The sequence below is a fragment of the Centrocercus urophasianus genome, unplaced genomic scaffold (assembly GCF_019232065.1).
Source record: "Centrocercus urophasianus isolate 14NV4802_14NV808 unplaced genomic scaffold, USGS_Curo_1.0 seq_29, whole genome shotgun sequence".
Taxonomy (NCBI): domain Eukaryota; kingdom Metazoa; phylum Chordata; class Aves; order Galliformes; family Phasianidae; genus Centrocercus; species Centrocercus urophasianus.
In genome coordinates, this window is record NW_024884855.1 from 9095515 (window position 1) to 9113186 (window position 17672).

At 53.7% G+C, this 17672-nt stretch overlaps 3 protein-coding genes across 3 annotated transcripts; 1 reads left to right on the forward strand and 2 right to left on the reverse strand.

The window, feature by feature from the left end:
• Nucleotides 1-290: 290 nt before the first annotated feature.
• BUD31 (BUD31 homolog) lies at nucleotides 291-2448 on the reverse strand. Its single transcript, XM_042827996.1, has 5 exons — nucleotides 2376-2448; nucleotides 1898-2043; nucleotides 1335-1457; nucleotides 935-1101; nucleotides 291-575 (listed from the first exon to the last, which is right to left on the reverse strand). The coding sequence occupies exons 2-5, from the start codon at nucleotides 1989-1991 to the stop codon at nucleotides 525-527; spliced, it is 435 nt and encodes a 144-aa protein (XP_042683930.1). The 5' UTR covers nucleotides 1992-2043; nucleotides 2376-2448; the 3' UTR covers nucleotides 291-524.
• Nucleotides 2449-2665: 217 nt separating this feature from the next.
• Nucleotides 2666-10480, forward strand: PDAP1 (PDGFA associated protein 1). Its single transcript, XM_042828220.1, has 6 exons — nucleotides 2666-2746; nucleotides 5972-6063; nucleotides 7941-8045; nucleotides 8434-8555; nucleotides 9324-9475; nucleotides 10169-10480. Exons 1-6 carry the CDS (start codon nucleotides 2734-2736, stop codon nucleotides 10225-10227), a joined length of 543 nt encoding a protein of 180 aa, XP_042684154.1. The 5' UTR covers nucleotides 2666-2733; the 3' UTR covers nucleotides 10228-10480.
• A 1372-nt stretch (nucleotides 10481-11852) lies between these two features.
• Nucleotides 11853-17245, reverse strand: ARPC1B (actin related protein 2/3 complex subunit 1B). Its single transcript, XM_042828242.1, has 10 exons — nucleotides 17115-17245; nucleotides 15067-15173; nucleotides 14432-14536; nucleotides 13877-14099; nucleotides 13417-13524; nucleotides 13119-13325; nucleotides 12727-12802; nucleotides 12459-12655; nucleotides 12294-12384; nucleotides 11853-12121 (listed from the first exon to the last, which is right to left on the reverse strand). Exons 2-10 carry the CDS (start codon nucleotides 15128-15130, stop codon nucleotides 12083-12085), a joined length of 1110 nt encoding a protein of 369 aa, XP_042684176.1. The 5' UTR covers nucleotides 15131-15173; nucleotides 17115-17245; the 3' UTR covers nucleotides 11853-12082.
• Nucleotides 17246-17672: the final 427 nt, after the last annotated feature.

Consider the following 17672-nt stretch of genomic DNA (forward strand, 5'->3'; position numbering starts at 1 on the left):
TATGCATTTGAACATCTAAATGTGTCCTGCAAGTCCATAGACTGCTGGTGTTCCTAACTCGATCTCTGCACTAATTCAAGGTTAAAAAGCCTTAGTAGAGAACTGCAGTGAAGCTTACTGCTCATCAGAAGAGATCTCACTGCAGAACTGTCCTGTTTCCTTTCCCCATAAACCTTTAAATTCCCTTATTTGAGGGAAAAAATTGATAGGATTTTGTTAAACAAGTTGCATATAAAATATCTCCTGGGAGACAGAGTTGCCTTAAAAACCAAACACCTTCACAATAGGGGTACAGGTTTGCCAGAAGATTGGCCCACTCTGTCAGGAAGGCAGTCTTTATTTTAAAATAAGCAGCTACACAAAAAGCAACTCCAAAACTACAGCCTTTGTGTGTATGACCCAGGTGAATTTGCCATTTTAATTGCAATACAAATATCCAATCGCACAGAAGGTAGCTGTAATTGCACTCGTAGTCCATTGTATTGGGTGATATGGCTCAGAGTTCAAAAGGTGGTCTGTCTCTTTCACCCAGAACAGCCTCTGCATCCACAGTGAGTGCATTCAATGATTCTCCCCTGGAAAAGAAACATGACAGGGATATTTCAGGCCAGCTGTTGGGAGCAGGCAGGCCAGCAGGCATAAACCTCAAAGCAGAGGCTGCCTTTTGGAAGAAGCCCCTTTAATGCAGAATCTACAGTCTAGTTTTTTGTTGTTTCCAGTACGTTAACAACTATAAACAACTGCATGCCAAAGCTGACAGTTACTTAAAAAGCAACTAGATATTAACTACTAGCAAAAGGCAGGAAGTGTTGGAGCTGAAGAAGCTTCCAGAAAGAAAAACAATGCCTCCTCTGCTGTCCATCAGCTGTGTGAGGCTAGAGTGGCTACTGCAAAGGTCCAGACAGAAGGGCAGGAACAAGCTGAAAATTCTTACCACTTCCAGCTTGCTTTTGGGCACTCTACAGATGCAGTTGGTTCCAAAGTTGGTGTCCCGCGTCTGGATGCACCGTAGGCAGCAAAGGTTCTCATAACCCTGTTTCTTCCACTTTGCAATCAGGTTTTTGTCAGCATACCCTTCCTTGATGCAGTATTCATAAAGCTCTGTAGAAGAGCAGACGCAAGTAGCTCCCATTAGATGTTAAGATGACTCACTATAAGGAATTTCTAGCTATGCTAACCAGCTGTTAGAGCTGCACAGATGTCAGCCTTCCCTCCACCCTCCCTACCCCGAATGCTAATCCTCCTCAGCACCCCAGTTCCCGTGCCTCTGCAGGCAGATGTCTCACTATGTCCTGTTTTCCCTTATTCAGTGCCAACCAACTTGTGTTTCTCACCTCTGCTGATAGCTTTTCTTTTATAGAAGAGATCAAAGATGTAACGTGTTTTCTGATGGTGGATTCTGAAGATAGGCCAAAGGGATTCCACTTTCCTCTTCCCTTCGTGAGGCTCAGTCTCCGCTGGGAAGGAATACAAATATGACATTCCAGCTAATTCTCCTAGGCTGCCAAATTACTCCCTCAGTCACTTCGGAATAAACTGTTCTAAGACCATTCCTAACTTTAATAGATTATAGAGTTAAGAGCAGGATGTCAGGGAGAAAAATGTGATGTGACTCCTTGAGGAAATGAAAGCAGAAAGAAGCCAAGGATGATGTGACCTCCCCTGGGATGGAAGGTGATTCTGTGTATGCCCTGACTTGTCAGACCAGTGTGGACAGGAACTACCAGCTCATCCACACATGCCAATGAGCTTCACTCAGCTTGGCCACAGAGTGCCCCAGAACACCTGTACCCCATTGCTGCAGGCACAGATACAACAAATGCCACTTCATATTCATGGAGGTCCCAAAGCTCATTTGAGGAGTCCACCCCTGACAGCACCCAGCTCTGCTGTGTACCTTCTCTCATCTTCTGATCCAGCTCATCCAGCGTGGGCTCGATCAGCTCCCAGCCATCTGGAGGCGGCTTCCTGCTGCGCTTCACTTTGGGCATTGCCTTGGAAATGAAGGAGCTTTACAGGGAGGAACCTGGAAGCCTCGAAGTCCTGGAAAACACCGGGACAAAGGAAGCGAAAAGAGTTGTCAGGGACATTCTCTCCTAAGATTCCCGTGCCCCTTCACCATTCTCTTAGATGATTTATCGATGCCCAACCTCACCCAACGCAACCCTCAGGACGCGGGGAACCGTGCAGCGAGCGCTGACCCCCCCCGCCCACCGCGTCCCACCACAGATCCCCCCCCGCCTTCCGCCAGCCCCAACCACCCCTGGCAGACGGCCGCCAGCCTTCGCAGAGCCCTCCCGAAAGGCCCGGAGCGGCTCAGCCCGTGCCGGCAGCAGCACAGCAGGGCTCCGAAGGCGCCGGTCCCGCTCACCCACCGAGCGCCGCCGGTCTCCGTCGCGCCGCCTCTGACGTCACGCGGGGCCTCACCGCCCTCCCCGCTGAGGTGTTCGCGGTGCTGCCTGAGAAAAAAAAACCCTCCCCGCCCTGCGGCCCTGACGTCCCGCTCCTCAGCGGGGACAGAGCAGGAATGCGGCAGTACGGGGAGACGTGCGGCCTCGCTCCGAGCTGTGGATGAGCGGAGGGGCGGCGGGGGCGGGGCAACCCCGCGGCGGGGCCTCGCGGGTGGCGGGGCCCGGGCGGGCGGAGAGCAGGGGGGCGGGGCGGCTTCCGCTTCCGGGTCGTGGCTGGGGCCGGGGGGGCCTCGCTGCAGCTGCCGCAACCGCCATCGCCGCGATGCCGAAAGGAGGTGGGGGCCGGGCGGGGGGCGGCGCGGCGCTCGGTAGCGGGCGGGGGGAGAACGCGACCTTCCTTGCTTCAGGACGGGGCTCCGGTCCTCCTTATCGCAAGGGGGAGAATCCCGCCCCTCGTCACCTCGTGGGGCGCAGAACCGGCCCTCGTTGCCTCTCGAGGGGCCGCGTTCCACCTCGCGTCGGCTGCGGATGGCCGGGAGGAATAGAGGTGTCCTTCCCCCCCTCCAGCTCGGGCCTTGGGGGCCGTCTCTCCTCTCCCACCCCTGCCCCACGTTACTGGGGGTCCCGCTCCCCCGCCCGGCTTTCAGGTCTTTATGGAGGAGGGATTTGTGCGGAGCTCCCCGCGTTGCGGCCACGCAGAGGCAGCTCCTGTGCTGCCTGGCCGAGCTTTGGGGCCCTGGCCGAGCCCTGGGGCTCCGCAGCCCGCCCGTCTCGGTGCTCTCACGGCAGCGGCCGGGCAGGAGCAGCTCTACGAGGCAGCGGGGCTGGGCCCGGCGTCGGGGGCTCCGAGCGCTCCTTTCTCTCCTTTCTTGTGGCTCCGAGGAGCGGGTACCGACTTGTTCTTGTGATTAAGGAGATGTAATGAGGGAATGACACCGTCAGGTCTGAGCTGGATCCACCCAGAACCTTCTCCAGATGCACCATCTGCATAATTGGCTCCTGTGTGAGCGTTTATGAAATCCCAGGCACGTTCATGGATGTAAGCCCGGCCTCATCATCTTCTCTGTAGTTTTCGCCAATTTATTTCATTAGCATTTCCCAAGCTTTAGTTTCATGAAATCTGCTTCCCAGTTTATATTTTCTTTAAGCTCTTTGTGTTGTATTCACTTGCACGACTTTAGGAGGTGGATCTGAAGCTTTCCTGTATTTTTGTGAAGGCAAATAGCTGTGGTGGGTTTTACTCCTGGTTACTTTATGTAAATGCTGTGTAGCTGAGCTCCCTCTGCTCTCTGTTTCATTGTATGTTTTAAGGTGATTCTTTCCAACCTTTCTTTTCTTGGGAAAAGAGGGATCATTGTGTTTTCTCACCCAAAAAATTAGGAGGAGTTATTGTAATTATATTGTTGGTAGCAGAGAAGTGGACTTCTGCAGTCCATTTAATATAAAATAAGGGGAGTTAGGTAGCTAGCAATACATTTTGCTACAGAATTACTTCTGATTATTTTGTTCATTTGTTGGACACTTTGCTTCAAAATGAATGCAATTCCTTCACTGTTTTTTTTTTTCCATTCTCTCCCATTAAAATTCCTTCACTGTGCTGTTTGAAGCTGAAAACATTTACTCCAACACACGTGCCTCAGACATCAGGCATTTGTCCTGCATTCGAAATCTGCAGATTGTATTCAAATGCACTTTGCAGGGGAGAATGAGAATCATCAGCCCTGTTTTCCAAATGGGAAAGTGGGCACGGACCTGCACTGGCACACATGGGGTCTGTGCTCAGCTTGCCTGGAGTGGGGGCTGATTCTTCAACTTATTTCTTTTCAAGCGTTTGTTTTTAAGGTAATTTCTCTTGGAGCTGCTTTTCTCGACTGCACGGACATTCACAGAAATAACACTGCTGCAATTCTTCAATTCTGAGCCTGGTGTAAAATCTTTCTGCTGAGCAAGGAGGGTGCCTGGTATATGTCAACTGTGTAGCACAGCATTGCTTCGGTCTGTTTAGATTTGTGTGGTGCTGCCTGGTGTGTCAGGTACCTCACTGTTGTTGCTTTTAGAGTGATGTCATTTGCCAGGCAGTGATGTAATGTCTCCTGGCAGCTCTCATCCCCATCGTGTTGCTGGTGCCACGTGGGGTGGTTGGGAGCAGGGGAGCTGAAAGCACAGGTGTTGGGCTGCAGCAGAGCTTTGGTTGCATTTAAGGTTTGAGCACCCATGAGCTTCCAAAACAGTACAGAGAATTCTGTTTTCTACCTTTCCTCATTTCATGGAAGGAAAACGCCTGGGAATGTCTGCAAGGCTTTGTAGCAGGGTTTGGAGAGAATTTATTTCATGGCTCAGCTTTTACCAAGCTCAGTGTATGAGAGTTTGCTGATTAGGAGAACTGGTCAGAAAATGTTGGATTTCTAAGGCCTGCCAAGGCAGTCTGCTCTGATCCGTCCTGTCCTTCCAAGTCCAGCAAACACATCCAGGCTGACTGTGAGCAGCAGGGTGGCCATGATGGATCTCTCCCGTGTGTCCTGCTCTCCTTTTTGCACCTCTTTGAGGTTTCCTTGTCCTTTGCAGGTGATGTGGGGAGAGAGAGGAGGGAGCACGTGGCTTTCGTGCTGCTTGGCAGATGAGGACCTGCAGGAACAGAGCTCCCTCATCTGAGCTGGTTGTTCTCTGCTGGTCCGTGCTCCAGTTGTGCTTTGAGCTCTCCAGCTGGCTTTTACCAGCAGCTTTTTGAGCTGTAACATAAATGGAGCAGCAAACTGCAGGAAGCAATGATAGGGTTGGAAGCAGAGCTTAGCATGGCAGTCTGACCAGCTGAGCTGGCTCTCCTCTCTTCCCGATTTCTGGAGCTTGTTTTCATTTTTCCTTATAAAGCAGTAAAACGTGGAGGCTCCTTTTAGTAGTTCCTCAGTTCTCATTATCATTCCCGAAGCTTTTGTCCAATTGGCTTTCTATTTTCTCTTGGCACAGCCTCAGTGCAGGGGAGGGGCTGAGGAGGCGAGCTTGTTGGGGTAGCTGGCTGTAAGTGGCTGTAACAGCTGCTGCCACGGAGCGCGCTGCAATTCCTGCTGTGTTGGAAATGCTGAGAGCAGGGCTGGGGCTGAGAGCAGGGCTGGGGCTGAGAGCAGGGCTGGGGCTGAGAGCAGGGCTGGGGCTGAGAGCAGGGCTGGGGCTGAGAGCAAGGCTGGGGCTGAGAGCTGCTCGCCAGCAATCCTTTGGCAGCCCCTCCTGCCTTGCTCTCTGCAGGGCAAACTCGCATAGTTGAGGTGTTGTGTAGATGGGCTCCAGTGCCTCAGAATCCAACCCGAGTGAGAAGAAGGAATCGATTCTCTGAATGTCTTCCTGTGGAATAGTAATCCCTGTTCTCTATGTAATAGGTTCAAAATTCCTGGAGTATTTCATTGAGACAGGCAAGTCCCACGTGTCTTTGTTTCGTTGTCAGAGCAGCTGTTTTGGCTTGTCTTCTGTGCATCAAAAAGCTGCAGCGTGTGCTGAAGGAGGAGTTAAGCATCAGGAAAACTTATTACTAAACTATTTATTTTCCTTATTTATTTCTGTTTGTGCAGGTAGAAAAGGAGGCCATAAAGGCCGAGCAAGGCAGTACACAAGTCCTGAAGAGATTGATGCACAGCTCCAAGCAGAAAAACAAAAGGCAAGGGTATGTATTTGCCTTCATTCTGTACTCACTGTTATAAGCCCTGCCTTGTGCAGCATGCTTCATTTGCAGTTCGTGAGAAATGCCAGCTTAATCATTCAGTGGTTGCAGCATGGATTCTGAATGCCTGTGGCTGGGGAGACCCCACAGAGTGGCTCAGCCCAGTTCTTCACAGAAGTGAGGCCAGGTTGGTCATCCAGTCAGAGCTGTGAAGGTTGCAGGGTAAGGAAGACAATCACGCAGCAGCTCTAGGCATCCTTGCCCTCAGTAATTTGTCATTCTCCAGTGAAAGCTCACTTTTTTATTCCTGTTCTGCAGCTTGGCTATGGAGAAAAGAGGCTCACATGTTGACTTCTTTTCATATACAGAAATTACCATGTTTGCTCTCTTTCTCTTCTAATCTTACCCAAGTTCCTCTGATTTCTTTCTGTACACACGGTTTTCTCCTGTGGCTCTGACCTGTAGGAAGATGTAAAAGCACTTTCTGGCTTGAGTTCCTTTTTTGTGCACTTCTGTGCCCCAGCACAGGATCGTAGTCCTCCCTCCCCTGCAGCTACTGGACTGGTGTTAGAAAAGGCATGACTACTTCTTGCAGAACTTGCTCTCTTGTGCTGCCAAATTATCTCTGCTATGATGGCACTCTCTGCTATTTTACTGTGACTTTCTGAAAGTGCTGCCTAAGCCCAAATGCACTCTTCCAGCTGAAACCTCACAGCACTGACAGCAGCAGGATAATTATACCCCACGTAGGAAACACTGATGAGCAAATCCCAGAAAAAGATCAGTCCTTCTAGCAGTTTTGAGCTATATTGCTGGCTCCTCTTGGATGTTTTAATTGTGTGGTTTGCTGCTTAGCCAGATACTCCAACTTTGATGTCTTCTTCCAAAGCACAGCTCCTCTTGGTTTGTTTTCTGATTGCATCCTCTTGGTTTCATGCCATCTTTCCAGCTACAGAAGTCACTTATCATTCTGGCCCTGTTTCTAGAATGATTCCAGCTCCTGCTCATACTGTGTCATTCACAACTTTAAGTTCACTAACTTCTCTGTTTCCAAGCTATTAACAAAAAAGCCAACTGGGAACAGAACAGAACCAGCTGCCTGCAGGAACCCCCATGAGGTGTCTGTCTTATTGCAAATAAAAAACCCTCAGAGCAGTGCTTTATGAGAAGGGTTTCTTGCTGTTTTCTTTGTGATCATCCATACCATGCAACGATGGTTACATCTAGCCCAGTTTCATTGGCAGAAGCTTATAAAAACTTTACAGAATTACTCCTCTTTGTGCCTGGAGTTGATCTGCTTTGGCAGTCCCTCTGTTGAGGGATGTTTGGTAATGGTAAAGCAAGCCATTCACACCCTTGTTGGTTCTTCTAATCTTATCTTCTAGTGATTTACAAATTAATTCCTAGATTCTGCTTAGTAAATGCCGTGCTAAAGAGGCTGCCTTCTTTGGGTAACACTCTTTTGGCTGCTGGCTGGCCATTTGCTCTTCCCTGGAGTTTTTATCTAGTGCAACTCTAAGCTCCATCCCTGCAGATTCCAGTCCTTGAGGTGCTGTTCACTGGAAACCCAGGCCAAAATTATTCTTCGTCTGGGGGAAGCAAAGAGCCTCTTCTGTCTTCCAACAACTTTCCAGTCTGGTGCATGGGGAGAAGAGCAGAGCTGTTTAGAGATCTGCTGGGGCAGGTGATGCTGTGCTGAGAAGCAGTTCTCATGCTGCAAGAGCAAGCAAGGCAGCCCTGGTGTTGGAAGGGCCACGTCTGGAGCACCAGTGTTCCCAAAGCTGTGTGCCACTCCTCCAAAACTGAGGTTCAGTTAAAAGTCACAGTGGGATCTGGGCTTTGTATTGACACGTTGTATCTCGTTTCATGGGGTTCTGTAGGAAGAAGAGGAGCAAGAAGAAGGTGAAGGAGCAACGGGGGACCCGAAAAAGGACAAGAAGTCTTTAGATTCAGATGAGAGCGATGAAGATGACGAAGATTATCAGGTGATTCTCAGGACACTTAATGCATTTTCACTGTTTGGTTTCTTGGGGTGTGAGATAGATGCATGTTCTTGAACTGGAGTTCTGTTTGAGAGCCATCTGTGGTAAATCTTTTATGGAAGAGCCATTGTTAGAAGCCAGAAAAACTTTCTTGACTGCATTTTGTTCTGAAAGTGACCATTTGTGTATTCTGTAAGTAAAATGCAAAGGTGAGATGATTTCAAAAGAGACTAAAGATACCTGGCAGCATAAATCTTGGTTTCTGTTTGGCAGTGAAGGCCCTTTGAATGCTACTTCTGGGGTGTGTTGCAGTGTATCTGGTGAGTTCCAGTGCAAGATAATTCTGGGTTTCTTTGAGTTTCTTAACCACCTTCTTTTTCTTGAATCTTAGCAAAAGCGCAAAGGAGTGGAAGGGTTGATAGACATAGAGAATCCCAACCGTGTAATTCAGACAACCAAAAAAGTAACTCAGCTGGACCTGGATGGACCCAAGGAGCTCTCACGGCGAGAGAGGTGAGTTTTTCCTGCAGCAGCAGACAGGCTGGACTCACTGCCACTCCAGCTGCCTCTCCTTACAAAGAAGCTGCCTGTTCTGTGTCACCACTGTGTCCATCCTGAAGGCAGGCAGCTCAGCCGCTTGTGCTGAGTGAGTTTGGTTGCTGTGAAGTGGATGCAGTCCATTTCTTGCCTGAAGTTTTATGCCACAAAATGTGATGTAACTAAAATTCATTAACCTGAGGTCACACTTGGGTCGTTTTTCACCCAGCTGCAGAAGGTGCCCCAATGACAGGTGCTGATCTCCCAGGTTCCCGAGGTCACAGTGCGATTTTTGTTTGAGCTGGTGAATAAGATGAGAAGCCCAAGTGTGATCTTGTAGTTTAATTTAGCACTCGAGAATTTCAGGGTGAAAAATGTAATGTTGCTTGTCTTAAATAGGTTGTTTAAGATGGATTATTTGGGATAGGCCTCAGCAGAACTACCTCGAGGTGTGGAAAAATGTTATAATGCTGTGCAGTCTGGGGGTAATTCCTTTGACCTCATTGTGTCTCAGTGCTCTGATGTAGCTGAAGGTACAAAACCTTCTGCTTCTTTCCATCTCTCATCAAACACCACAGCAGGCACAACTTGTGCTTGAAAAGTGGTGGTGGGGTCCCACAGCCTTGGTAGGCAGTCTGTCTCTGCACTCGCCTTCCATCCCAGTCAGAAAGCCTCCCTTAGAGTACATCTGCACCTGCATGCTTCCCTGCATATTCTAACAACTGCTGTGTTTCACTCAAACAGAGAGGAAATAGAGAAACAAAAGGCAAAAGAAAGATACATGAAAATGCACCTAGCTGGTAAAACAGAGCAAGCCAAGGCAGATCTTGCCCGACTAGCCATCATTCGGAAGCAAAGGGAAGAAGCTGCCAGGAAGAAAGAAGAAGAAAGAAAAGGTTGGGGAGTAATTAATCACATCCTCTTACTTCTCTTTTGCAATAGCTGTGCTGCCTCGAGGCACGATTTCTGATATCTGTGCTGTAATCCCTCACCTCCTGCATGGTGTTGCTGAGTGTCATTGCAGCTCTGTTCATCAAAGCCAGGCTTGGCTGTTTCATTCCTATAAAGCCATAGGATGTCTGAAGTGGGAGAAGGCAGGGACAGAAGGGAACTGCTCTGACATCTGTATCTGCAAGCTCAGCCTCCCAGGCAGTGCTTGCTGGTATTTGGGGATTTATTGAGTTCCTTGTGCTGGGTGTGATTTATCTGCATTGCCTGCTGGGGATACAAACTGCACAGGAAATTTGCAACAGTCTTCCCCTGCCTGGATTTCCTCTTTGGCTCTGATAAACGTGAGACAGAACTCTAATGAATGTGTTCTTAGTGACTTCCACAGGGAAATTTATGCAGCAGAATCAGGGTAATTTGCAGCAGCCTGAAGAGAGGCACAGAACATAAGGAAGGTGTAGGGAGGGCTGCTCCTGGAAGCCTGGAGGGACCCTACCACAGATGAGTGGGGAGGGTCAGAGTTATTTCCTCGGTTATTTCGGTGTAGGTAGCAAGATTTCAATCTCTGCAGCTATAAGGCTACCAGCACTCCCTGTCGTGCACTGTGAAACGATGACACCTCTGTTCTTTTCCTCCTGCAGCAAAAGATGAAGCGGCCATGGCAGGTAAAAGACTGCAGTCACTGTCCCTTAACAAGTAAGCACAGGACATGCAAGAGGAGGAAACGCCAGGGAACCGTGCCTGGTGCCTGCCAGGACCTCTGTCGTGTTGCATACCATAGGTGCCACGTAGGGTGTGCTGCGGCATCGAAGTCACCTTCACCTCCAAGAGACACTGACAACGTGTTTTGTCTTCATCCTGGCACAATTTCCATTTGGGGTTAGGGGCAGCTGCTATCCTCGGTGCAAAACTGTGCTGAACAGCAATTCTCTGTAACAGTTTGAAAACCTGAATGTTTTTGCTGTTTTTAGGTTTAAGAACTCATAGACCAGGGGGATTGGGGGGAGTGGGAGGGGGGGGAGCAGGGTGGGAGGGAGCTGTGTGGGAGGGGAGATGCTTCAAACATTAGATTGCAAGAAAATAGATGGTGGGGTCATTGTGGGGTGGGGCACGCGGGGTGGGGAGCTTTGACTTGCTCATGGAAACCCAAAGGATAACGTATGTGTGGAATTCTTTTGGGCAGACGGCCCTTCAACTTGTACTGCAGGCTGTTGCAGTGTAATCTGGGAGCCTGACTTCATGGACATCTGGAGCGTTCTGTTCCTTCCCATTTTCACCCCTCCTTTCTCACAGCCAGTCTCCCCCTTTTCCCTCCTCTTCATTATTTTTTTTTTTTTCCTTCACCTGATTAGGGATAGTGCCAGTTTTTAACCACGTTATCCTTTGTTTAAAGGAAGACAAAAATATATCATGAAATATATCAGACCCAGATGGAAAAAAACCAAACCCACCTTGATGAAGTTAATGAAAGAAAAAAAAAGGAAAAACAACAGAACTTGTATATTTGGCTGATTAAAATGTAAATTAAGAATTGCCTCGTGTAAGTGAACTGCTGGAACACGCAGTGCAGCAGCAGTGTGGTGTCGCAGTGATTTTTGTGTCTGCTGCCTTGCTGCTTCTCTCTGCTGTTTACGATGTTGGGTTTGGCTCAGGGTTCAGGAGCCCTAACAGCAGCTGCAGCCTGAAGGCAAAAAGCTTTCTTGCTGTTCTCTGATGGACATCTTGCACAATCTGGTTAGCAGAGAGGAGAAAAAGGTTACCTTCAGGCTGCTGTTGAGCTCAGTGTGTCAGAAAGCCGTCGCTGTGCTGTTGCCCTGTCAGCTGGGCTGTGCCACAGCGTGGGGCTGGCAGGAGGTGCTGCAATCTGGTGCCTTGTGGTTGGGACCCCAGCAATTCTCAGCTTTATCAAGAACTGAGGTGGAGCCAGAGGGTCAGGTGGAAATTCGGGGTGAGCCTTGGAGCAAAAGGAAGTGGCTGGGGCCACGCATGGGAGAAAGGGGGGCTGGTTCAGGTGCGCTGGTGGGTCACACGTCAGCATCTCTTCCTGGATTTCCTAGAATGCAGCTCCACTATGAGAGAATGGACCAGAGCTCAGAATCACGGGGTGACTCGAAAGTCATCATCCCAGTGCTGCCAGCAAGGATCCCTCCTGGGGTTGTGGTCAGTGCAAGGGCTGCTTCGCATGGAGGAGCGCTGCCAGGAGCTGTGTTAACCTGAGCCCATGCAATTAAACCCTGCCAACATGCTGTAATCACACGTGTTCACATTAAAATGCTTTAAAAAAAAAAAAAAGAAAAAAGAAAAAAAAAGAAGAAAAATACTGAGTTTACATGGGAAAATCTCTACTTTATTATTGAGTTCATAAAGCGATGTATGACCAGCATCGGTTAGGATGGTAACAAAAACAGTAAAAAAGGAATCAAAAAACAGCCACCTTTATCTCTGTGTCAGAACAGCCCGAGGCTGGCTGGCAGCCGGGAGCGTGGGGCAAAGGGGTGCAGCAGTGGAGCAGCAGAGCAGGGGCAGCTGCAGCCGGGACCTCCTGGCTGTGTCCTTCATTTGATCCTGAGATCCTTCAGCGCCGACTCCAGGCTCTGAAACAGAAATTGTTCACCGACTGCTTTTTTACTTCCCAAGGTGAGCAGAGCAGTGCAGACCCCAGACTGGGGGACCCCAGGGCAGGATGAGCATCGTTCTGGGCATTGACTACACTGAGCTGGGGCTAAGGAGGGACTGATGTGGTCGGGGGGCTCGGGAGGGCCTCACCTTGACATCCCAGATACTCATGCCGCCGTCCATCCCCGTGGTGCAGAACTGTGAGCAGTTGGCTTTGCCCCCTGCCAGCACGGAGATCTGGCTGTGGAGCACAGGGGTGGGAGGTCAGACTGCAGCCCCAGACCCCCCCATGTGCCCCGGACACCCTTTTAGCACCTGATGCTGTTCTTGTGCACTGTATCCAGAGCAGCGTTGGCCGTGTCAGAGCTCGCCTTCTTATCCAGGTTCTGGAAGCGCTCGCGGGCAGTGAGGCCACGCTGGGAGCTCTGCTTGGGGACGTCCAGCTTCCCCCCAAAGCTCAGCGTGCCCGGGCCCTCTTCATAGGTGAACAGCATGGGGTAGCAGTCGTGGCCCTGGGGGGGAAGTGGTGGTCCTGCTCAGAATCACCCAGTGTGGTGCCCACCCTCAGCCCAGCCCAACTCACCGCAGCCACCAGGCTGCTCTCAGTGATGAAGGTGACGGCCAGGAGGGGAAGGGTCTCAGTGCACAGGGAGGCAACGCTGAAAGGGAGGGACAAAGCATGAGCAGTGAGCTGAGGCCCTGCTGAGCACGGCGCAGCTCATGACGTGGGAGTGGGGCTGTGATGCTGCAAGGAGAGGCTGTGCCTCCTGCACCCAGCTCCACTCAGCCTTTCACCCCCACCCCAGCTCCATCCCAGCTCCACCCTTGCATCATTTTGGGGACCGTCCAGGCCACAGAAAAGCAGCTGCCCTCCCAAACCTGGGCAGCCACACCAAATCACTGCGTAGCTCACCCCATCCCAAAAGCTTTCCCAGGTTCCCCCCAAATCCTCCCTGCAGCCCCAGCCCTGCTTACGCCATCTTCTTGTTGGCATCGGCGAGGCAGAGGGTGCTGTCGTGGCTCACCCAGGCCACACGGTTGCCGCTGGCTGAGAAGCAGATGCTGTGCACCCACCCACAGCTGCTGCTCGACTCAAACATCAGCTCCCCAAAGGGCATCTTGGAGCCCCATGGCGTGGGGCTGGGCCGCTCCTCCACCTCCTTGATGTAGGCTGAGAAGATCCTGGGAAGGAGGAGACACCATGGAGCAAGCTCCATCGCTGCTTGCCCCATGCAGCCCTGTGTTACCCCTGGGGTTCCCCCTTTTCCCTCACCGGCACTTGAAGTCGCAGGAGCCGGCGGCCAGCAGCACGTTGTTGGGATGCCAGTCCAGGCTGAGCACCGTGGAGCGGATGGGCTTCTTGATGTGCTTGCACACCCACCTGCAGGGAGAGGAGTGTCGGTACCCCCAGAGCCCCCAGGCACGCTGCAAGGCTCTCAGACCGCTGTCTGGGAGTGGCTGGGGCCTCCACGAACTGCCCTTGGCTACCAGCCTGTGTCAGCCGCCAGGCCATGGGGACAGTGCTGCTTCCCCAGCTGTTGGGTCCTGCAGCACCTCTCTCCACCTCTCCATCAGGCTCCTCCTCTGCCTCTTCTTCCATCTCCTCTCTGACTCCCCTATCTCACCTCTACCTCCAGTCCATCATCCATCCACCTCCCCTCCACCCTCTCCCCCACCTCCACCTCTCCATCCATCCCCACCCACTGCAGACTGGTGGCCCCAAGGCCGCTCACCAGTCATTCTCCTGCTCGAAGTAGCAGATGGAGATGAGCCGGGAGCCGCTGCCCACAGCAAACTTGTTCTCCTTGGGGGACCATTTAACGCAGCGGGCGGCCCTGTTGATCCTCAGGATGACCAGGGTGGGTTTCCAGACGTTGCCCTTCAGGGTCCACACGTAGGCATTGCGGTCGGTCCCGCACGTCACCAGCCGGTTGCTCTCAGGAGCCCAGTCAATGCCTGGAAGGCAGAGGGGGGTGGGCAGTGATGTGGGGGAAGCCGTGCGGACGGGGACAGGGCACGAGGGGATGGGGGCCATCTGAAGGTGGAGATGTGGCTGCCCTCTGCCCCCGAGTCCTTCTCTGCTATACTCCCCCCATCCAATCAGTCCCAACCCTTCTACAACCTTCTCATCCCATCCCTGGGTGCCTCCCGACACACTGAATTAGGACCAGGAACACTGGACACAACCCGCTCTTTCCCCTACAACCCCTGCCCCGAGGCCACCAGTGTCACCGAGTGGGGTTGGGACCGACCTCAGGGCACAGCCACCTACATCCCCAGGCACTCACCTGTCACCTGCCCGTTGTGCTCCTTCAGCTCGTGCACCTTGCTCCACTTGGCCCCGTCCTTGCGGTAGATGTGCACCTCGTGGTTATTGGGGCACAGCGCGATCTCTGTGGGGTGAAAGCAATTCTGATGACCCCACACTTGCAGGGTCAGCCAAGGCTCAATGCATCTCTGTCACACACACAGCCCTTCCCATGCCCAGGCTCCCGAGGGCACAGGAGGGAGCCATCCTCGTGCTGGGCTCTGCTGCAAACGGTGCTTGGCAGAAAGGGCAAACCCCCAAACCCCACAGCTCAAATCCCCTGTGCCCCAGTCCCAGGGCTCTGCTGGGAGGGATGGGTTGGGATGGCTGTGGGTGTTTGGCGCCCGCTGGCCCCATCCTGCCCTGCACAGCGGCCCCATCACAGAAAGCCCTTTTTGTTCTCTCCCACATCCCCCATACGTGGCCGGGAAATGCCATCAGCCATGAATCACCGGCTCTGCTCCGCTCCCTCCCCCTGCAGTGGGACTGAGGGGGTGTGAGCAAGGAAATGGGACATATCCTAAGCTGACCCCAAAACCCACCTGCACGGCAACACCCACTGCCCCAAACTGAGCTCTATGGCAGGACCACAGGGTTTTGGGACTCAGTACTTACGGGTCCGGTCCTTATTCCAGGCATGGCAGCTGATGGGCTCCAGCAGGAAGCTGTGGTAGGCCATGGTGTGCGGGCTGGGAGGATGAGAACGTTGTTGGGACACGTGGCTGTGGGGACAAAAACGCCATGGAGGACCCCTTTTCCATCTCCACAAATCCCTTGTTGGTATCCCTGGGGGCTCCGAGCTCAGAGCCTGCCCCAGTGAAGCTGATGACTGTTCTGAGGAGCTCAGATTTGGGGTGAGATGTTGGAGGGGACGGTGCTGCCTCAGGGCCAGGCACCCCACACTGAGCACCCCACAGCCGTGTGCCACATCCCAATGGGTGCCACGTCCCAAGAGCACCATCCGTGCCCACCCTGATCCCCCCCAGCCCTGGGGCAGGGAGAGGCAGGAGGAAGCCGTGAGTGCACCAATAGCACCCCGATGCAGGAAGCTGCCGTGGGACGGCTTCCAGGGACTTCCTACCCACGTCGACACCCCGGCCCTGGGTGGGTGTCCCAGGACCCCTCAGCCACCACCACCCATCGCACCCCCAAAGGCACATCCCCTCCCTCCAGCTGTCCCTACAAACCATGCGGGGCCGGAGGCGCCCAGGGCTCGCTCCTTCCCAGCTCTCATTTAGGAAGAGCCAAAGCCTGGCGGCGGAGACGCCTCCATCCCATCCATGAGTAATCCCTTCCCCTGCTGCTGCCAGAGCGCTGCGGGACGGGGCGGCACCGCGGAGCTGGAAAGGGAGCGGGTGCCCAGCACAGTCCTGCGGGTGTGGGGCTGGGGGAGGAATGGATTGAAGGCCCCGGGCAGCCTGAGCCGGTGAGGGGCAAGCAGCCCACGGCCGGGGGTGAGATTGGGGGGGCTTTGAGGTCCCTTCCAAGCCCAGCATGCTGTGACCCCACGATTGGCAGCGCGGGGTAAAATCGATGCGTGGGGATGGACTGCAGAGATGTGGAGCGGAACAGTGCGCGCTGTGGGTACCGCTGCGGCCACCGCCAGCGGGGTGAGCGGCATCGATCTCCTGCTCAGACAATTCTGGGCCACGAAATGCGCCGCGGGGCAGCGGCGGTGCTTTTTGGGGTCGGGTTGGGAGCTGGGAGCTGTTTGCTTTCCCTCCCCACGCTCGGTGCTCACCGCCACCCCGGGGGGAAGGGCTCTGTCGCAGCCGTCAAAGCGGGAGCGGAAGCGTTCGGTACAAACAACACCAAAAAAAAAAGAACTTTTTTGGCTGCATTGGGAGCGGTCAGCACTGCGTGCTCCGTTCTGTCTGCCTGCAGCCCTCACGCTGCTGCTGCCCCGGGCACAGCGCTGCAGGGAGGGCACCGAGGCACCGCTCAGCCCCTGGCCCTGTGCTGAGGGTCTGAAAGAAGGGAGAGGGGTTTGGGAGAAGTAGGTGGGAGTGGGGCCGGGGCTGCTCGCTTATCTCCACCCCCAGCCCTGAGCTCAGAGCCATGGGAGCTCAGAGGGGATAACCGAACCCAGATAACCGAACCCAGGCGGGGGCTGAGTGGAGCAGTGCTGGGTTCACTTGTGCTGCGCCTTCTGTGCAGCCATCAGAGCTGAGACCCCCCCGGGACATCTCTGTCACCCCAAAGCCTCCATCCACCGCTGTGGCCAAAGCTCAGAGCCCGGCGTGCCCTCCTGCTCCCCGTGGTGCTGGGGGCTGTCACCAACCTGACGCAGGGGACACCATCCCCACTGCACCCCTGTGTTGGTGCAGGTGCACCTAGAGTCAGCGTGGCCCTTGGGAAGGGTGGCCCATCACCACCCCTAAGAGCACGGGGCAGCCCTGACCTCTTCCTCATACAGAGCAGTGCCCCGAGGAGACGGCCCACAGCTCCAGCTCCGTGGCACCACAGCCCTGGGCATCGCCTGCAGCTCTTCAGCCTCAGGACCACGAGAGCAACACCCAGGCGTGGAAATAAGGACCCCAAACACAGCGACAAAGCAGTGAGCCCACCTCCATCCCAAACCCCATCCCAACGGGCTTTTGCCCCTTCCCAGCTTTTGGCAGCGGGGAGCTGAACGCCCCACAGCCCGCTCTCCCACTCCTTACCTGGCAGAGCAGGGCAGGGCAGTTCGTGGACTCTGGGCAGTCGACACGAACAGCCAAGCCCGGGCAGAGCGCAGTGAGCGCTGAGAGTTGCTGGCTGCCCCGCCGAGGCAGCTCCACTTCCCTTTTCCTCTCTGAGAAATGCAACCACTTCCTTACGTGGGCGTTGGGGGAGCGCAGAGCAGCTCGGCAGCCGCCCTGCCCTCGCGTGCTGCCGGCAGCAGGCCTCCCAGCACCGGGAAGCACCAGCAAAGCGGGGCCCATCCGTGGGGCAGCGCCGCCTCCGTGGCCGTGGGACCCCGCTGTGCCCGGAGCTGAGCAGGGACGCCTGCTGCTTTCGCATCCCGCCGAGCCCACGCTCACCCCATGCGTCCCTCCTTCTTCCTCCTGCTTCGCAGCCATCTGGTTTGCATCCCTCTCCCTGCAGAAGCGCAGCTCCTGATGGCAAGCGCCAGGAGGGCTTCGGTTTCAAGGCAGCGAGCAGGGTGATGTCTGCACAGAAGGATGCATCACCCCTCGTGCTGATCACAGCCGTGCCCATGGAGAATAAGGTCCTGTGGG